Raw genomic sequence first — 21,698 nt, 5'->3', positions numbered from 1 at the left:
CTCCCAATTTTTGGAATGACACTTCTACTGATTATTCTTCTGACCTGTTGTGCTTGGTTTCAGTCACTAACTCCTTACTGTAACCTCTCTGCACACTGCCACCTTTCTCAAGGTACACAGATATGATGTGTTCACCCCTGAATTATTTTTCTTATTATACCCAACCTCCTGCTATATTTTGTGCTCCATTTGGTGCCAAGTTTACAATTTCAGAGAACTAACCACAATGATTCCAAGTTCTTGCCTGTGTGAAAATGCAAAATTTAGAGCACATTTAGGTATACATATATATAGTAATTCCTTCCACCAAACATTTTCATTACTTTTTCAGTCACCAGAATGTTTTGATGAGCAAATAACAAAATAAAATTTTGTTTGAAAAATCGTAAGTAGTATGTGCTAGATTAACATTGGCAATGCATTTAGTATATCTACACCACTATTTCAGGAGTGATATTTAGCAAATCTACCCACAGAGCCTAAATGCTAGACGCTGATTATCATTTTTTAATCAAGAGTGCAGGTTTTAAAGGTTGCAAGTCACTGAACTGACTTGTATTGCAGATTTCAATCAGTGAGGTATGGGTTACCTAAATGTTAAAGGAAAAACATTCTTCTTATGAGGCTACTACACTTCAAGCAATTGCTATCATAAACAGAGGGCCTGGCTCTTCTCACCTTTGTATGTTTTTGGATTATTAGCCACCAATTAAATGTTATCTGCTGGGAGAGCTAAAATGCATGTGCATGCTCAGGAATAGCCTTATTTAACACCTCATTTTATAGGTGTATGGTTCTTTGGTCATTTATTTAAGATGTTCTCTGTTATCACTGAGCAGCTTTGACTGGTTTGATTTCATACTAATTTGCTGTATTTTGGTCTTCTGTTTTTCATCTAGGAATTTGAGTCCTGAAATTGCTCCTCCAATTGCTCCTCCAAAATGCCTCATTTTATCACCCCCATTCATTCATTTGGAAACACTGCCTGGGATATAAGGCATATGCTGAAAGGCAGTCTACCTTTTAGTTCATGTGGTCTAATGCCATGCCAATGCCCAATAAAGCCACCAGCTAGGATTTAATATGAAGATGAAACTACATTTCTTGTACAATTGAGATATGACTAGATAATTTTATACAATCTAAGCATTAACACCAGCTGCCTGGGAAAAAACATGAGAAAAGGGTGGACACAGAAGTGCAATAAGCATACTATCTGCGTAAGTATCTGCCTCAAGAGTCAATCTCCAAAAATTAATTTCTGGGCAAAGGTCCAACACTAAAGTAAGCAACTTTGCACATTTCTGGTTATAAATGTATGAATTCAGTGCAAGATAGATGCTTGATGATGTTTTAAGTTGCTTCAAATGTATCTTAACAATTAACAATACATTTACCAAATGCTATCAAGTCATTATCCAAGGTATTCTTGGGTCCTCCAGCTGTGCTTATCAGTATGTGATGACGATTATGAGCTGACAATGAAAATTAATATATTACTATACATGTGATCAGGATTTGCCAGGACCATATCTCTCTATATATCTGATATTCATAAAACAAGTATCAAACATCTGTAAAGACTGTTCATTTCAAAATGAACATTTTGATCAGCAGACTGCTACCTACAAGGTTTTATACAGCAGAGAGAAAACAATTTTTCACCTTAATTTCTTTTTAAAGTAAGATATATCTTACATTACTTTCTTAAAGTAAGTTGGCCACATAGCTTGAAGTATGTTCCCTTTTAACAATAAGGAAAATCATATCACTAACCCCTGAAAAGTGGGAGACACGAAACACACACAAAGGTTTTCTTTACAATCTGCACTCACCATTATATTTGATACACTGCTATAACAAAGGAGTCAAATGGTTTTATCTTCTCAGAATCTTCCACATAAGACAGTGCAGTGAAGCATGTGTTTGACTCAGAATGAGCTGTTCCCCACTTCACACTATGATGAGCCACTTGCCAATTGAGTTCAGCCTCCTGCCTCCCACTTGCAAAAGGAATTTAATTGGCTGTTACAGCAATCTGTACTCTGATAAGGTTGCTGAGAGGGGAGAGAAAAAAAAAAAAATCCTGTCTCATCTGAAGACCTTATATAGTGTTTTTCTTCCACAGCCCTCTATTTGTGCTGGTCCACCATCTCAGTGTTTAGTCACCCTTTGAACAGCCATTACTCCCTCTAGACTTCCCATTTCTACCTGGAGCCATCCAAAAGTTCACAGTTCGTTTCCTTTACTTCTGAAACTATCTTTGAAGTCTCCAGTATGTGGTCCAGCAGGTTGTGTATGCTTTCATCTGAGGCTGCCTCCCCCCCTTGAATTCAAAGTTTTATTCTGCCTGAGACAAGGGTGGCCTGCAATAAAGACCTTGCTTCCACTTCACAAGCCACCTGTTATCTTCTTCACCAACCTGCCAACTTCTCTATTGCTTCCCAGTCCTGCTGCTCCCCAGCCCACTGTGCCATCTGCACAGCAGGAATTCAGAGATAAACTTACGAAGTGTTAGAAGTCTCAGCTTTGTCTCAGAGCCGATGCTGTTTTGTGAGCAGAATAATTATTCTGGAATAAAAGTAACTTTTATTTAAGAATAATGTCTACATAGAAAGCTACTCTGCTTCCTGTTTTGTATGGGAAACAAGATCTATTTGTGAATACCTCAAGATTTCCTCAGTAAAACAGGATATACGTGGATATAATAATTGCATTAATCTGCAAAAGGAATGAAAAATGATTCAAAATATCATTTAAAAATCTTTAACATTTCCAGAATATCTGGAACTGGGGAGAAGATGAAATGAAGGACTCTGATGACTCAAAAGACTTAAGACTTCTGCCCTAAAATTAAGAAAGGAAAAAAAAAAAAAAAGGAAAAATTTGCAATGAGAATACAGACCACTGCATCCCAGTAGAAACTGAATGAAGGGTAGCATATAAAGCACTGGAAGAGGTGGCTAGGTTGAAACCAGAAAGAAAATCCAGCTTGTCTATTATAGCTAGTGGCACCATGCCACAGAAACTCATGAACTTAGTCTCGGTCCCAGGGCCCCAAGATGATGAACACTGCTTAAATACAATAAGTAGAGGACAATCACTAACCCAGGTAATTTCAAATTGCATTTAAAAAAAAAAAAAAAAAGGAAGAGGCAACAGTAGAATACAGATGGATCAGATGGATGAAGTAACAATGTAACATGAGGAAATAGTGAATTGATTTTGGTTGGCATGATACAGAATTGTCAAAGTACATCAGGAACTTGAACAGACAGCGTGGTAAAGCTTAACCTTAAGTATGAATAGAAAGTGCATTAAAGAGGTTGTTTTCAACCATCTACAAAGAGTTTCTGCTAAGCCTACAAGGTAGCACAGGAAAAACACCTACAGTTGCATGCTGGAACGTTAAAGCTGGCATCATACATCAATAGGAAGAATAGAAGCTGATCATTCTTTTGTGAATCAGGGATGATTGAGTGGAAATGGATGTTTCATATTTTGTTCAATTCAGATTATTATGGTATTCTGTCTAAACTGGTGAATTTCAACCATGGAACCACTTTGCATGATAAACAGTAGAACTCTTTGTCAGCCTTGAATCCTAATGAAGGAATGGTTAATTTGCAGCTAGCTTTGAAAGAGCTTTAGATTTAAATAACTGTCTCCTATTTTAGGTCAAGTACAAAACCCTAGTAAAGTGCAAATTGCAAGTAAACTAAGCTATCTCAGCTCTTAAAACACCACCATTATATCCTATCTCCTCCCAAAGAGAACAAATCAGTAATATAAAATAATGATTCTGACAAGGTAACACCTTGTCTATAACCCATTCTTCCTCATGTGCCTTTTTGGGAAAGATTTTATTAAGCATATTTTAAAGTTTAATGAACTACTCTTACTTTTTTGTTTTGGATAATTTTTCAGAGAATACATAAAAGCCATTCTAAAGAAACAATAAACGCTTGTGTGTAGACATAAGCAGAGCTGTGGGTACTTTCTAAGCACACTCCCTGTTTTATCCAGATTCACATGCTATAGTAATCTCTGTTGTCTTTTCTCATTGAATAAAATAAAATCAGACATAGAAATATTCTGAAAGACTATTTTCTTTCATGTGAAATGTTCATTAACAAAGATGTCTGTGCATGACAAGCTTTCTACTCCTTCTTCCTCACTTGTCTGTATTTTGATCCAGGCTAGTTTTTCATCTTGCTAGATTAGACTGTACAGCTGGCTTTCATCAAATGAAAGTGCCATGAGGCAAGGGTATACATAGCAACTCACCTACCAAAAACATGAGTATTGTAAATAGAAAGTTGAACTGATGTTAAAAATAATTGAAAGAATGTGCCTCAGAATCACTTGTGAAAACAACCTAACTGCATTGGCAATACAGGCCTACGCTCAATGCCTCTTTGGAGAAGATAGTTTAGCCATGTTATCTATGCAAATAAAGTACTGTCCTGTCTTTGGATAATGTATTCACTGCAGGCTCGCTCATAACATTACATGACATTTCAAGATTTCGAATCTTAGTTTTGTTCTGTTGCAAAACAAAATCAAGAGATTCAATGCAGTGGCAAAGGCATTCACTCAGGATGCCAGACTCTACTACAAAATAGAATGCCCTGAATGAATCAGCACAGCGATTTTCAACTTCAGCTTACCCAAAAAACCCCCTTGCATACTTGGTTTCAATAGTGAGTTAGCATTTCTGTTTTTCTCCGTTTCTCCCTACAGCAGATATTCAAGGCCTGAGAAATTCTTCTTGACAAAAAAGCCTTTGAAACTCATTTCTGGGGGAAAACACTTCAACTGGAGAGCTTTGGGATTTGCCTAAAGGCAGAGTATGTTTCTCAGTAATTTGCTCCTTGCAGAGGAAATGCTAGCTTACCCTTGCTGAAATGAGCATTTTTCAGTAAGTGCTACGCAGTAGTCAGCCTCTGTTCCTAACGCAATTGTTTGCAGTGTAGCAGGAGATATTCTGATTCCCTAAATTCCTTAAACTCACCCTGGGACACAGTTTCTCAGCAACGTCTGCTCATGACGCTTAGTCTTTTCAATCCTTCCGTGGAGATACAGCATTCAGTCTTATCTCATCCTCAACACCAAACAGGCTTAATAAGAAGAAACTAACTCTCTACTTAATGAAAGATCAGGTGAGGAATGATTAGAAATAACAAAATGAAACTAAATATAAAACACAATTTTAATTTAAATGTAAAGATCAGGTGCCTCTCTAGGCAAGAGGTAACCTCTTGTATCTAGACTTGCCAAGATTTTTCTATGACTTCAGAGTTGGAAATTTACTGCATACAGGGATACCTCTTCTGAATAGGGATACCTCTTCTGAATAGAAAAGGACAGCAATTCCAGATCATCCCATCTGATTCTTTTTTCTAATACTATTTTTTAAATATGTATATGTACATACATTTTTAAATATGTTGTATAATTTTTACTCTTTCTCAGGAAGGCTTCCTCAGAAAGGCTTGCTCATCATCAGCTAGCAAGGTTTTCTTCACTAATCATTTCATACATCTACAGGATTCTTCAGATAACATAATTCTTGTAGCTTAAATGATCTTAACATAAATTCCTAAGACACTGCAATTCTTAGAACACTTTTAAGGCTGAACATCACAATGTTTGTAACCACGTATCATTTTGCATATCTTTCATTTAGCTTTTAGTCATCATCAATCTAAGCTTGTACCAGAGAGTAAATGTGACATCCTAGGGCATGCCATTCATATTCACAACACACTTAGGAATACAGTAGTTTCATTGAATTACCTCTAGAGACATGCTGACATTGTTTCTGCCCCTGAAATCTTGTATCATTTTGACCGCTAACAAAACATTTAATGAAACATTACCAAAACAGGTCTCCCAAAACACACCCTCTTCAATAAGCCTATCCCAAGATGTAAACTAAATTTTAGACTCTGTGTCTTTACTGATGAATATCATCCAAGAGATCTTTAGAAAACCAAACTTCCTAGTACAATTTTCAAATAAGAAATAACCATATGAGGCACCAATTTGCAGCTAAATTCTGAGAGGCAACTTGTAAAATACAGAGTTTTAGATGGAGAACAAGTAATCCCCAAAATACAACCATAACACGTTTAATAAGCATAGAAACACATGCTACCCTGTGGGATGTTATATTCTGTATCACTGTGGTCACTCAGCATTCAAGCAAGGTGAATTCTGACTGGATAAAGTATGGAGAAATAGCTGTTCAGATAATCAGGGCAATGAAGAGTGTCTCAGATGAGAGGAAACAAGAAATAGTTTGACCTTTTTCAGCCCAGAGAGACAAAGGCTGACAGTGGACACAATTGATTCAGGCAGGAGTGGGCGTGACAAGTCAAGGATGGACAAGAGCTATAACTCTAAATGACAATGTTGGCACAATATAGTCAGTACAAACTCAGCATACCTAAATTTAGGGTGAAAACTGAAAGTTTCTATCCACCAAAAGAGACTAGAGCTGCTCTCCCATGGAATTAGTGGGAGCAAAAATAAATTAATAAATAAACCAGGTGAAAAACAGTGCTTAATATATATGTAAATGGCACGGTTGCCTTCAGCAACAAGATCCTGGTTTTATCAGATGAAAATGTCTTTCTCAGTCCAAAGTCACTCTCTCTTTGTGAATTAATTGAGTCTTAGGACAATTTACAAATAGGACTGAATTACAGTGAAGAAATATAAGTTTATGTTTATACAAAGCCTGGGTTCATAGTGTTTTCCAAAGAATACAGAGAACAATTATCCAACTGTATTTATCTGAGGATGACTCATTTAGAAGTAACTATAATTATGCTTTTACTGAAAACATCTCTCAGTTGAAGAGGTGCTAGAATTTCAACTGCCAAGATCCAGAATCCTGTCTGACTCAATTTAAGCTATCAAGCCTTCTCTCTTCTTTTATATTATTCTTTATTTACAGATAGTTTCCTTTTCAGAACAAACAACAACAAAAAAATAAAGAAAAAATAAACTTTTCACTCTTGTTTCTTGCAAGACTTTTAGTCTTCACAAGTGTTTTTCGAGAGCCTAAAATGAATTTACAATTATTTTATTATGTAGTAGGATCTATTTACTTCTAAGGCCATATAGAAAATTTTAAGTAGGGAAGTTACCTCCAACGGCTGCTTGCTGCCTTAAATTACATTTAACATTTAATCTTTGTACCTCAAAACCATACAGTGACTGCATTTCACCATACGGAATTTGGTGGTATTTAAGTTTTGTTAAATGTTTCTATTTCTTTCTGGACTTTACCTCATTTGTAATAATAAAAAAAATTGAGAACCAGTTATCTTTGACATGTTTGATATTTTTAAAGAAATATTTGTTAAAACTACTAAGGAGGTATGGTAATTTTAGCTATCCAGTCACTGCGTTACATCTCATGAAGTTGGGTCAAATAATTTCAGCTTTATTAGCCCACTGGGAAAAAAGCTTACGCTTCTGGATAGTACATTGTAAAAATCAAGTTGGCAAAACAACGAGATAGCCATGCCATGATGGTACAAATTCTGAAAATTAAATACCAAACTTTCAGTCCCTCTTCTTAAAGAAAGGGTACGTCTACACAACTGATTTCAGTTTTGACATTAGTAGTTGTTATCTAATACATGGTGAGTATTAGCATTTAAAAGTCTACGTACTCCAGAAATTTACACTACTGTTTGTTTTAGTTTAAAACAGGTATCTGTTCTTCGTAACAGGGCCTGTATGATACATGTAATACTCATGTACGTTCTGTAAATGACAGAATTCACAGAGGTTCCACTCATGATATTGAAGTACACTGACAGTGAAGCACCACTTTGTCCATAGTAGTTGGTAGAGTATTGTACATATAATAATCGAAAGTAAGACGAATTTTTGGGGTCCAAAAACTTGGCTACTGCTCCAACTATAAAATTTGTTCTCCCATTTTGATAACACCACTTATATTATAGACCTCTTATGGAGAAAGCAAAGTTTATTGCTAGAATGTTTCTCATTTTTAATGTACATAGAGCTGATCTCACTGATACTTGGTCAGTTTACATACCTTCTTACCCTTCAGTCTTACGCATTTTTGCCTCATTTGGTCATGCTCCTTCACAGGATTTGGTACAATCACACCTCTCCAGTCCTGGTATACTTTGCCTGTTGGGAAGATTAGTATGGTCTTGAAAAATATGTCATTTATCCAAATTACTTCACATTATTTCTTTACTTTCAATCTACTGAATTAGTAGTTTCAGCTTGCAGAAGTGGAATTGACATTTGCTTCCTATGGGGTCCGACAGGAGTTTCCATAAAACACTTCAAATATTTTTAGGCTCATTGCCTGGATCAATGACAACAAAACTAGAAAAATCTCAAAGTCTGCATCTCATTGCATAGCTTTTAATGCAGTCCCTTCAGTATTTTCAAAGGAAAAATAAAGTCTCATTTTATCCAGATATCCTTCATAGAAAGGCGTAAAACAGCTCTGCATTCTTCCATTCACTTTACCATGGAAAGAATCAGCATGGCTTCCCGTCCCTCTCTTGAAGCATGTTGGCTGCAAGACGTTCTGTTCTTTCACCTCCTGAAAATTACCTGACTTGGATGTCTCTTTTCAGATCAGGGCTGAAACCATGAACAAGGCTGCTTTTGAAGGTATTTTAAAGAGCCAGGCTGATTTCCCATCTAACTACAACTAAACCACAGCCAGTACAATATGTGTGCCTTGTGCCAAGCCACAACTTAGTTCTCACTATCATGTGTTAATATCTTTAAAATGTTCTGAACGGTGAAGTACACACACACTACTTTACTTCCCTATCAGCTTCAAGTACATTGAATTCCTGGTTCCAATACAACTTCATTTAGTGAAAAAGGAATGCATAACTTAAAATCATGAATTGCCAGCTTACATTGTAAAATAAAGTATTTAGCTATAAAGTTCTCAAAAATAATTTGAAATAAATCTTACCTCTCTGTACAAATGAACAACTGTAAGCAGTTCTTCCAAGTGATTATGTGTAATAGTGATTGTTATGTTCTGTATAAAATATCGCAAATTTTAAAGGTAACATGCTTAAACCATATCACAATAATTTTGAAACTGACAGGGTGAAAGAATTTTCTGCTCTACATTTTGAAAACATAAAACCTTGACTTCAATGAGTGCACTGCAACACCAGGGAGATCAAAAAAGCTTGATATCTCTTGCAGTAGATGAGATCATTTCAGAAAATCTGAAACAAATTTGGCTAGTGAGTGAAATAAAAATCTCAATTACGCCAGTTTTGCCTGTTACCTACATAACAACAGAGCTGCCGTTAAAGATAACAAAAAACGTTTTTACAAATACATCAACGCAAAAAGGAGGACTAAGGAGAATCTCCATCCTTTACTGGATGCGGGGGGAAACTTAGTAGTTACAAAAGATGAGGAAAAGGCTGAGGTGCTTAATGCTTTCTTTGCCTCAGTCTTTAGCGGCAAGACCAGTTGTTCTCTGGATACCTGGTACACTGAGCTGGTGGAAGGGGATGGGGAGCAGGATGTGGCCCTCGCTATCCATGAGGAAATGGTTGGTGACCTGCTACGACACTTGGATGTACGCAAGTCGATGGGGCCGGATGGGATCCACCCGAGGGTACTGAGCGAACCGGCGGAGGAGCTGGCCAAGCTGCTTTCCATTATTTATCGGCAGTCCTGGCTATCAGGGGAGGTTCCAGTCGACTGGCGGCTAGCAAACGTGACGCCCATCTACAAGAAGGGCCGGAGGGTAGACCCGGGGAACTATAGGCCTGTTAGTTTGACCTCAGTGCCAGGGAAGCTCATGGAGCAGATTATCTTGAGGGTCATCACGCGGCACTTGCAGGGCAACCAGGCGATCAGGCCCAGTCAGCATGGGTTTATGAAAGGTAGGTCCTGCTTGACGAACCTGATCTCCTTCTATGACCAAGTGACGCGCTTGGTGGATGAGGGGAAGGCTGTGGATGTGGTCTACCTTGACTTCAGTAAGGCTTTTGACACCGTTCCCCACAACATTCTCCTCGAGAAACTGGCTGCTCATGGCTTGGACTGGCGTACGCTTTGTTGGGTTAAAAACTGGCTGGATGGCCGGGCCCAAAGAGTTGTGGTGAATGGAGTCAAATCCAGTTGGAGGCCAGTTACTAGTGGAGTCCCCCAGGGCTCAGTGCTGGGGCCGGTCCTCTTTAATATCTTTATCGATGACCTGGATGAGGGGATCAAGTGCACCCTCAGTAAGTTTGCAGATGACACCAAGTTAGGTGCGTGTGTCGATCTGCTCGAGGGAAGGAAGGCTCTGCAGGAGCATCTGGATAGGCTGGACCGATGGGCTGAGGTCAACTGCATGAAGTTCAACAAGGCCAAGTGCCGGGTCCTGCATCTGGGGCGTAACAACCCCAAGCAGCGCTACAGGCTGGGAGATAAGTGGCTGGAAAGCTGCCTGGTGGAGAAGGACCTGGGAGTACTGGTTGATAGTCGGCTGAATATGAGCCAGCAGTGTGCTCAGGTGGCCAAGAAGGCCAACAGCATCCGCGCTTGCATAAGAAGCAGTGTGGCCAGCAGGTCTAAGGAGGTGATTGTCCCCCTGTACTCGGCTCTGGTGAGGCCGCACCTTGAGTACTGTGTTCAGTTTTGGGCCCCTCGCTACAAGAAGGACATGGAGGTGCTTGAGAGAGTCCAGAGAAGGGCAACGAAGCTGGTGAGGGGTCTGGAGAACAAGTCTTACGAGGAGCGGCTGAGGGAGCTGGGGTTGTTTAGCCTGGAGAAGAGGAGGCTCAGGGGAGACCTCATCGCTCTCTATAGGTACCTTAAAGGAGGCTGTAGAGAGGTGGGGGTTGGTCTATTCTCCCACGTGCCTGGTAACAGGACGAGGGGGAATGGGCTAAAGTTGCGCCGGGGAGGTTTAGGTTGGATGTTAGGAAGAACTTCTTTACCGAAAGGGTTGTTAGGCCTTGAATGGGCTGCCCAGGGAGGTGGTTGAGTCGCCATCCCTGGAGGTCTTTAAAAGATGTTTAGATGTAGCCCTTAGTGATATGGTTTAGTGGAGGACTTGTTAGTGTTAGGGCAGAGGTTGGACTAGATGATCTTGGAGGTCTCTTCCAACCTAGACGATTCTGTGATTCTGTGATATTGGAAGTGATCAATGGTCTTTCTTGTCTACAATTCATTCTCCAAAAATAGCACACACTCATCGCTTCTGAGAAAACGCTGTTAACAGGTACAGAGACATTTGCAATCAGCAGAGCCCCCCCTTCTCTCTAGATTGGCCGAACTCTTTAGTCATGAAGTTTAATGTCACTAGCACATTTTAGTGTTATCATCAATAATGACTCTAGTTATTCTTGCTGGTTTACATTTTGCTATCAAAATTTCATGAAGAAAAAAGCTCAAAAAGTAATTGCAGTTTTGTGAAAAGTATGGTTTTTTTTGTTTTTTTTTTTAGTTTTTATTTTTAAAAATCCCTTTCATTTTTTCTGTTAGGAAGAAGGGAGCATACGAAGATGGAATTTCCTGATCCATCTTTTCTTTACTACTCAGCATGCCTGAGAGAGATGTACCTGTTTAGCTGTCCCCTTTCTGTAGTACAGTCCCCTTTTCTGAAGCTATTTCCAGATCAATTCTGTCCAGGCCTTGGACAGTAAAAGGACCGTTCTGTTTCTGCCATGTTTTTTTGGAATGCCATGTCCAGGACTGCACACTGTTTATATTAGCCCTTAACAAAACAATATGCTTACTTCTGTTCTACTGGTCACAACGTTTACATGTAATAGCACATGAGAGCACGAGAGCTTGGCCCTCTATCCAAAACCAACAGAAATTGTGTAATTCTGTTATGGATTTACTGATGAAAAAAGATCAAAAGCACTAGGGAATGACAACTACATCAAAAAATAGGTGTGATACAATGGTTAAGACTCAGGTCATGCTCATCTGTTTTCCTGTCAGATACTTACTGTAACCTCTTCCACCAACCTAGGAGCTACCATCACTGCCAGCCAGATCCAGCCTTCTCTCTAACATTGATTGAATTTCTGCAGGGAACTGAAGCTAGTCTCCCAGCTACTCCCAGGAAAGATGAGTTTTCTAACTACTAAGTTATTTAGGACTGAGTGACCTCTTAGACTACATTTTAAAAAACACTGCAAATTCAGCTCTGTATTTGATAGAGCGGGCACAGCATAATGTTAGAAAACATACAGCTAAATGATGTTAAGCCTCTACTTGTAAGAGAGAACAGGATTTAAAGATACATCTTTCTTTTCAACCTTTTATATATTTGGTTAAGCAGGTTTTTGTTTAATGGGATGGATTTTACAGCTTCTAACTCCCTCTATGAATGCCTAATTCAGGGAATCCACTGCAAAATTCAGTTATTTGAGCTACTTCTAGAAACCCTGATCAGTTAGGAAATACAATAGAATGTTGTCTATTGCCTCTCTTTGCATTAATCCCTCGTCTACCAAATGAAGTCATACATGAAGAATGCCTGATATAACTAGGTAAGAAAGATAAAGGAGTTGTGTAATGACTGCAGGCAAATATCCTGATGCAGAGACATTCAGAGACTGGAACGGGCTGGAGCTCTCTGCTAGATTGTTTTTTCCCACCGTTCAGCAAAGTGCTTTTCCGTTATGCACAAAACCATCTACCTTGCAGCCTGAGAACTTAATAAATATAAGCAATAACAACAAAAAAAACGTGTGTGAGGAAAAAACAATGAGTTTATATCACTTTGCAGTTCCAGGGGCCAGTAAGTCATAATTCAGTTTAAAAAAGAAATAAATTCCTGTTCTTTATACCTTCTCAAGTTCTCTGACACTGAGCTTTCTCAGGTCCCAAATTAATATCACTTCTGAATTTGATCATGGCCCGTTTTGATCTCAGGCACTTTTATCTAGTCGCTTCCCATAAAGAACATTTCAGGAAGGTCAGACAAGCCCTTTTAACCTCCACAGACCTTTTTTAAAGTCAAAGGTTGTCACAGGAATCCTGTGAAAGATACATCTATGTGATCCAATAAACAGATGAGAAAAAAAAAGTGTTTAAAAAAGTGCTTCTCCCAAAAGCACTTTTTCCCAGTTACTATTTCAATCCAGAAATAAGTGCATTGGAAAGGAAGTGGAGGCAGTTAATGAAAACTCACAGCTAGCTAATGTCTTTTTAAATAGGACACTCAGATTTAATCTGTAGTGCTTACAAGCAATTATTAGCTGGATGATAGAATTAACAGTTCATAGTTTAAGTATATGTATAATTTAAATGGGGGGCGGGGGGCACGAGTTTAATGAGTTAGTGCCGGAGAATTAATTCAATTTTACCCATGAATTCAGTCATAGAATGCATGAGATTGAAGTTTATATCCACTTTGACATCTTTTACACTGACAGGATAGCACAAATAAGATTGGGGCTCATCAGAGCACCAAATATGTGATTGTAATCCCTGTCTAGAATACAATGTTCATTACATTTAAATAAATTTCCACACCAAAAAATAAGTATTTTCTATATGTCTCTGGTGACTGACACCATAACAGAATTAGGATATTGTAATGCAATTTTATATAAATTAATGTAATTGTTTTATAAATATTTATGTATACATACAGTAAGTGATTACATACACATACAAGAATCACTAAATACAACTTCATTGCAGCACGAAAGTCACTAGATATTCCAGAATGAACATAAAGTTAAGATATCTTTTAAATTCTCAGGTAACATAAGAACATTCAAGATCACATTAGAAATTTTTAATATTTAAACATGCATTGTACTAATAGATTTCTTTGTTACAAATTATTTTTATTTTCAAAACTTAATCTGAACTTAATCTTGCCAATTAACTTTTTTCCTTGACACATAATTTGTTTGAGGCAAACTTTATAAGTAAACAAAATCTCAGATGTCTACTTGGATTTTGAGCAACCTAAGAACTCAACTTCCAGGCAGATCAATAGAACAATCAAAACCTGATAGGATTTCCTAAAATGTTCAGGGCTCAGACTTCATTTTTACATGCCTAAACATTACTGAAGTCTGACTTCTTAGCCTCCGGTTTTGGTCTATTTTTTTGAATACATTACATTTCCTTGTCTTTTTTTGACATGGACAATGCAACTTCACAGAATGGGAACTACCTGTGCCCCCACGTAGGTACAGCAGCTACCATAATTCAAAAATTACTGCTTCTGTTCCCAAGCTCTTTCACCTCCAAGTCTCAGCCTTTTCCACTTCCAGTTTCAACTTTCAACCTATGCTAGCTCCTTTGGATTGCTGCATTTTTATCTTATGGTTATCTATGTAAACTAGATTTAACTAATGCACCATGACAGGGCTCATCTTCATTTTCCCTTGTGGATTTATACTTAAGCTACTTCAGAGCTTGTTAAGAGTATTCAAATGCAATAATTTTCTAATGCAAAATTTTTTTTAGTCTAGATAGTATAGAGGTTCTTAGTACATTTCCTATATTCCTACTGATTCATAGCTTTCATTTCATTTTTACTGATTGACGTGTCATTGTAGACAAAGCACTAGTAACACTGAAAACTATTTTCTTTCTGCTAACTTCTTTTCCTCAAAAAAAGCAGATCTGTTACTCTTTCTAATATCACAGCTACTACTGGTAACACAATTTCAGTGCCAAGTGGCCAATGTAAGATGTAATGATTCACAGTATAGAAATACCTATTGAATTTGCAGTAATTGTACTTTTTGTGTCAGGTTCAGCAGCAAGGGCAAGGATGTAGAAAAAAACCAACCCCTTCTTCCCACAGAAGTATTGGTCCCTGCCAGACACAGGGTATTTGCTAGAATTCATCAGTTGCATACCACAGCCAGGTTTTAAAAACCTCATTATTTAAATTAAGAATATATTCATTTCTTTTCATTAAAGTATCATGAAACATCCTTCTATACTCTAAACAAAGATACATCTTTAGAAAATAGTTTAGTATCTTTGCGAAAACATCAATTTGCTCACCAGAAATGTACCAGACAGACTGTGAATAGGAAGAAAAAGCTTCTGAAAGTGCACTCACAAAGGTCTGCTTTTCAGGGTTGATATTACAAGTAATTAACCTGACATTTAATAAATGACATTTCTAGGAACTGCTAAAGCTGACTTAACAAGCAAACAGAACAACCTTGTTTTGTTTAGGAAAGGTAGTTGCATTGTTGCACATTTTATTTAAAATGTTTTTGCCAGCTTATGTTGAAAACATCTGCATGCATGAAATATTCGAAATAAACATCCATAAAAATACACTGAACTTTCTATTATGGTGCTCTCTGATTCACACAAACTCTGATAAAAATGTCTGGTGGCAAAGCTGGTATATATTGCAACTGAGTGGGCTCATACTGGAGTAATAATAAATTTACTTTCACCTAAAGATGTGTTTGGTTTTTTTCTAAGCATATTTCAATTCATAAACAATTCAGACTGCATTTTACATTTTGGTCAAAAAAAAAAAGAAGAAGATATGCTGGAATTATCCTTAAACTCTTCCTAAACATTGGAATCAAGAATGAGAGTAGGAATTAATAGTAATTACTTTGAAGAATCAAGAATGCATGTGTTTGTCCAGTTATCCAACCCAGAGAAAAGGTTTGTTTACAAGCAACACATTTCAAATGTGCTTAGAAAACCAGAGTAATTCAAGAATACGTCTGAAATTTAGTCACATTTCCTGCTTGTGTTAAGGAGAATATTAAGTGTTTATATCATATGATGGTCTCATCAGCTTTATTTCTGTGCACTAGAAATCCTGAGGTTTCTTTCAAGTGCCTATAATATCAGAGTATTATTCACCCAGTTCAGCTGCTTTGTTAGCTTACCCACACCTCCCAAGGGAAAAGAATGGAGTCTTCAATCTGAATAGAGGAAATCTGATTATAATTAGGATTCCCATATAGCATTTGCAAATAGGGTTTTGTAATTTGGGGGGGAAATGAGGTTGTGCATATGTCTGTGTGTGTGTGATGACTTTTGCTTCACTAGTTAACCATGGGATGATGAAGATCTACAGAGCAATCCTGTTTAAAATGAAAGGTGTTGCAAAGCCCACTGACCTTTTTTTCCCCACCTAATTCCAGAGTTTGGTGATGATTTGGTCTACTGAACCAGGCACTGGAGCTGTCTCTAGATGCTTGAGAATATGTACACAGAATAACATGTACACAGAAAGGTCTAGAAAAGTTTGTTTGAGGTCTAGAGTGCATAACATACGAAAGAACGATATGTGAATTGTTAGAATGAGAAATATCAATGACAAATGTCCTATCATCTTTACTTCTTGACATTTTGGGAGAAAAAGAAACGTGATTTTTTCTCATTCTTTATTTTTTTCACTAATACTTTTTAGAACTTGAAGGTGACAGAAAAAAAAAAAAGCTTTTTGGCAAAAACAAAGTAAACCCTTAAAAAGTGATATATTCTCAAGAAAACTTCCATTTCTTAAAAAAAAAAAAAAAAGGAAAGCCTTAATAAAATGAGCAGTTCTTGTTCTGTAACAGTTCTATAACACCCCCCCCCCCAAAAAAAAAAAAATATAGAGTTTTCCATTGCATACAACTAGTGCTTACTAATGATGAAAATATTATGCTGCTACGATGGCCCACCTTCATCAAAGCAATACTGGATTTACAATTTCAGTGAACAAAACACAAGTTATACCAGCACACATCTTAATATCCTAGGGGTCCTTCATTAAAATTGTACTGTCATGTATTAATGGAAGACATCCCTAAAACTTCCAGTTCAGAAAAGATACCGTGTTTTCATTCACACTTCTTCAGATCTCTCCTGCTACACCTTGTAGGTCTTCTGTTGAACACCCTGTCCTGATCCTACCAGCTAATCTTCCCCCTTCATCCCTTTGTGTAGCAGATCCAATTCATTTCCAACCACCCAGTGATACCCTATTTCATGGCCATTCTTTACCTCAGTCATATAAACCCTTCCATTAAAAAACTCACTTTGCGCCCACAAGGCACTTCCTTAGGCCTATTTTATTGCAGTGAAAATGCAAACAACAGGGAAAAGAATCTTGTATACACATGAATGAATTATGTTCCCTCAGAAAAAAAACTCTGAACTGCAGTCTTCCTTCCCTCCTTCCCCTTCTCTTGTCGCCATGGGTTCTTATTTTCACAGCAGCTCTTCCCTGAAGTGAATGCTACTACTTTGGGACCTTGGTATTTGTGCAGTAATTACTATTGTTCAGCCCTGTATGTAATAGGCATGTGAGAGGACTACTAAAAATATAGCAGCACTCAAAGATTGCCTGTAAAACCTTTAGAAATACATACAAAGCTGTAGTCCCCAAAACAAACTCTGTTCCAATCAGCGACGCTTTTCTATTAAGCTGTAATGCAGAAATACAAGAAATAACTCTAGGGCAGAAGAAAAAGAGAAAAGAATAAAGACCGTAGTTCAAACAACCACGGCCTTGGTCAGGAGAGCAGAAGACTATTTTATCACTGCTGCAAACTGATCTCATTTTTTCAAAGGCCTCAAAACCAAGCTACCTCTAATTTGCTCGTAAAAGCCTTTGATTGTATCAACAAAACATCAAAGGGCCTGAGCAATATATCGTGTGAATATCTTTCATAAAGGTCAAATTGTTCTGTCTTGTAACGTGAAATCTCCTCACCTTTTTATTTCATGATGTGAGCTCTATTTGAAAATGCACTCTTTATTTGCAGCACTATGGGTGGGTTTTCTCCTTTCCTTTCTTCAAAACTTATTTCCAGCTAACAGTCTCCTTTATTAAATGAATCAATGTTTCACATGCTTTCCCATGAAAAAGCCCCATCAGCTGTGTATCTTTATGTTATTAAACAAGTGTTGTTTTTTTTTTTTTTTTTTTTTTCTGGTAGATGTATGACCATTAGCTGTGTTGAATCAAGCAAGAAAAATAGCTGGTTCCCAAATTTCCTCTTATAAGATGGAAGTGAGCCATCATAAAACATAACACCCACAAATTGTGCTAGATGGCTTGAAATTATACTTGTTCTAGTGTTAATTACCAATAACCCCAGCATTTTAGGAGCACATAATTGAAAAGCCAGTTACAATGGAATCTAAAAATGATCACATATCTTCATCTGACACTATTTTTTCTTTTTTTTTTGACAGAAAAATTGGTCATTTCTCTTATACAATAAGAAAAAATTAGGTAAATGTGCCCGAAGCAGACAGGAGTAATTTGATTGTTTCTTAAAAACCCATTTATATTGAGGACTCAAATTGAACCCCAGCCTTGGAAAAATGATTTTTTTTTCCATTCTACCTAGGTGTGACTGACTATAGATTACCTAAAATGGTGACACAAGAGAATTAGAGCTAGACTTATGCTGCTGCGGAAGCCCAGCAACTAGCCAGTGTCCCTTTAAAGGGGAAAAAGAGGGTTAAGATATTTTCACAATGAGTGAACTTTGGATGCAGTATGATTCTGCAACAAATCCTGTGTAGAAGTGAGCCCAAGTCACATATTAAGGCCTCCATCTTTTGGCAGTCCTTCAGCTCTAAAGATCAGATTTTCAAAACTGTTCAGCTGTCATAGATAATGCAGTACCATCCAACACTTGGCCTTTCAGCTTCTGGCCTTTATTGCACCAAGTCTTTTATTCAGAAAGCAGATTTCTTATTAGTGTCATCTGTTAAGCCAGAAGAGAAAAAATGACTTTCCCTGTAAAAGATATTTTTCAACAGTGCATTCAGAAGTGCTAATGTTAATGTGTTTTTTCATAGAGGATCTATTTGTGGAAAATATAGGTTTGGCAAAAATTTAGATATATATGGCTTCTGAGATTCTTTTTTCTATCGACTACCAGCTATATACATGAACAGTGACTTGGAAGAAGTACACTATTTTAACTCAGTAGAAGAAAGGTCAAGGACCTGAACCAGGCTTTGTTATCCAGGATGAACCGCTATAGAGACTGCAGTATTACTTTATTGAGCAAGTCCAACCATAAAAACTAGGTGGTCTTGCATGTGTTCCAATCACAGCATTACATTTTCTAAGTATAAACTAACCGGCTGTCTTGAAACACCTCACACATTACTAAGAGTGCTGCTAATATGTTCAGCGAGTCTTTCTTTAGCCATGGTTTTGCAAAAATGGGCAAAATGAATGTTGTTACCAGCCCTTCCCATCAAAATCAGTCAACACTTTTCCATTACAATGCCCCGTTTACAGCTACTTAAAAGAAACTTCAACTATTGAATTTGAAGTTCTCTTTGTTGAGCATATGCATCTTAAAAACAAATCAACAACAACAAAATCAAAACCAACCAACCAACCAAACAAAGAAAACAACCCCTAGACAAAAGCTGAATTCCAACTTTCCTCCTTGTATTCTTCTAGAAAATCATTATTCCATAAGACAGAAATAGAGGTGGGCAACAGAATGAAAAAGCTGAACTAAGTTCAAGCCAATGCTTGATTGTGACTCATCTCTGTTCATGAATAAGGATGAACCAAGTCAGTGCAAGGTTTCTGGCATTATTTCCTTATCATCAAATATGTTTGATTTTTCACATATTTGTCATCAGTTCCTTTGGCTTGGATTGTTTTTGGCTGATGGAGATAAGCTAGACCCTTGATTTAACTCAGCCTTTAACTATCTAGCTCACTGAAAGAGAAATATTCTGCATTCAACCATCTATATATGAGGAATAACTTATAGCAGAAAAAGAGAAGACAGTATCAGAGTTCTGTTCAAAAAATTCAGACTTTTGCTGAGAGAAGGAGGAACGAAAAACAGACTACAGGCCAACCTGCAAGCTGCTTAGGCTCTTGCAGGTCAAAGTGGACCTCCAAAAGAAAAGAATCAGGCTACTTCGCAGTTTACATGGCCCTAATCCCATCTAGTTCCCCTGTAACCTATCACTTATATGAACTTTATTTAGCAATGTTGGGTAGAGGACAGCAAAAGAAGCACTTCTATTCCTCTCCCCTTGTCTCTGCTTGTGGAATATCTCTCCAGAGTCCTGGAGTAAGACTGCCACCAAGAAATAATGACATAAATATGTCGCCTCTCTGTCATGCAAGACGGCAGTATGAACCCTAACAGGGTCATGGAAATAGTGTAAGGAGCTATATCAATAAGCTCAGAGGTCATCAGTGACCATTACTCTTCTTATTATTTGAAAAAAGGTAGGCTGATACTTATTTGGCATTAACAAATAAATGGATTATATTAATTCTGTACTACACATATAAGCTGTATCTGTAAGCAAAGTGGATCAATAGATGTCAGGAGTTCAAGTGTGTTTTTATGTAGTGATATACACACAAACATGGTAATGTACAAGAACTGATATTTGTCTATAGTCTTCAAGCTCTTTCTCATATTTTTAATTGAATGAATTATTTAGCTTTCTTAACAATGTATCAGCCTCTTCTACAAGACGAATGATTATATTCACAATTTAATATGCAGCTCAGACGCAGAGGAATATGACCAAATCTGTACAAACATTTACAAAATTAGTCAATTTTTGTTCCCAGAAGATACGGAAAAAGCTCTGGCCCTCTTACTTTACAAGACAGCTGGACTAATGCCATTTGCTTAAAACATTTTAGAATGAATCCTGACATTTTTCATCAAATAATTTACTGTTTTTTACTGAAGACTTAGGTATTCAGATAGTCTGACAGTTGCTTGAATGTGGTTTGAAGAATATTGGCACTAATCACTGAATAAATTATTAGAAAAAAATATATATTTTTTATATTCCTAGCCATTTCCATCACTATTTATCAGTTCCTAGTTCTTCATGACAAAATCCACTAAACCTAAGGAAAGAAGCACTTTTAGCTCAAGAAGGGTGTTAACTTGCAGTTTGTGTTCTTTTAGTAAACAAAACCAAACAAAAATATTTTTAAAAATGTATGCAATAAAAATATTAGAAAACATTAAATAGAGTTTTAAAATATATTATTTGAAATCACTATTTTGGCAGATATTGCAAGGGTATAATTATGGGGCTGTCTTATAAAGATGTGCAACAAACTTCATCACATAGCTGAGCTGATGCTCAGCCTCAACTTTCACTACCAATAGAATAAATCTACAAATAATACCAATAAAATAATCAGCTATTTTGTTTTAAAATATGCTGTTAGATTATGTTTCTCTCTCTTTTCATTCATGACCCCTGCACTGCAATCTAATCTGCAAGCATTCGCATAGCGAAATCAATGATTTTGCACACATCTAGGGCTTGCTCACATATATCAGTTCAAAGAACCAAATATGACAATATCTGAAAGTAAAAACAACTGTGTCCTTTCAAAAGCACAGCCAGAATTTTTTGCAAGATTGTCTCACATTCTTATGTTGCACTGAGTAGCATTTCATCTCTCTCACTGATACCATAAAGTTTTCTACTCTTCATCAGAGAGTAGACGTGCACAGCATGAATGGTTGGAGCAGGATATCCAGTCTTGCCGGCCAGCAGATCTGGGCCAGCTAGGATGGAAAAGTAATCCTGTGCTGAATAGACAGTAACAGATTGCTTCCTTCTTGTAATAGAGGGAGGAGCAAAACACAAACCGTAATTGAGAGCTACTCTCTTCCTGATCTGACCTGGGGAGGTGGACAACCATAGGTTGCTGCTGAGTGAGTTTAAGACAAGTGGCC

The 21,698-nt window shown here is 37.3% G+C and overlaps 1 protein-coding gene across 1 annotated transcript in view; it reads right to left on the bottom strand.

The window, feature by feature from the left end:
• Nucleotides 1–21,698, bottom strand: part of IQCM (IQ motif containing M) — a 191,858-nt gene that overhangs the window by 69,283 nt on the left and 100,877 nt on the right. The window contains 1 exon segment of the mRNA XM_083836382.1: nt 8,081–8,178. Within this exon segment, the coding sequence (XP_083692508.1) occupies nt 8,081–8,178 (98 nt within the window).

Source organism: Anser anser (assembly GCF_964211835.1).
Source record: "Anser anser genome assembly, chromosome: 4".
Classification (NCBI taxonomy): domain Eukaryota; kingdom Metazoa; phylum Chordata; class Aves; order Anseriformes; family Anatidae; genus Anser; species Anser anser.
The sequence above is the reverse complement of the archived record's forward strand: the minus strand, read 5'-3'. Positions and strand labels throughout refer to the sequence as shown.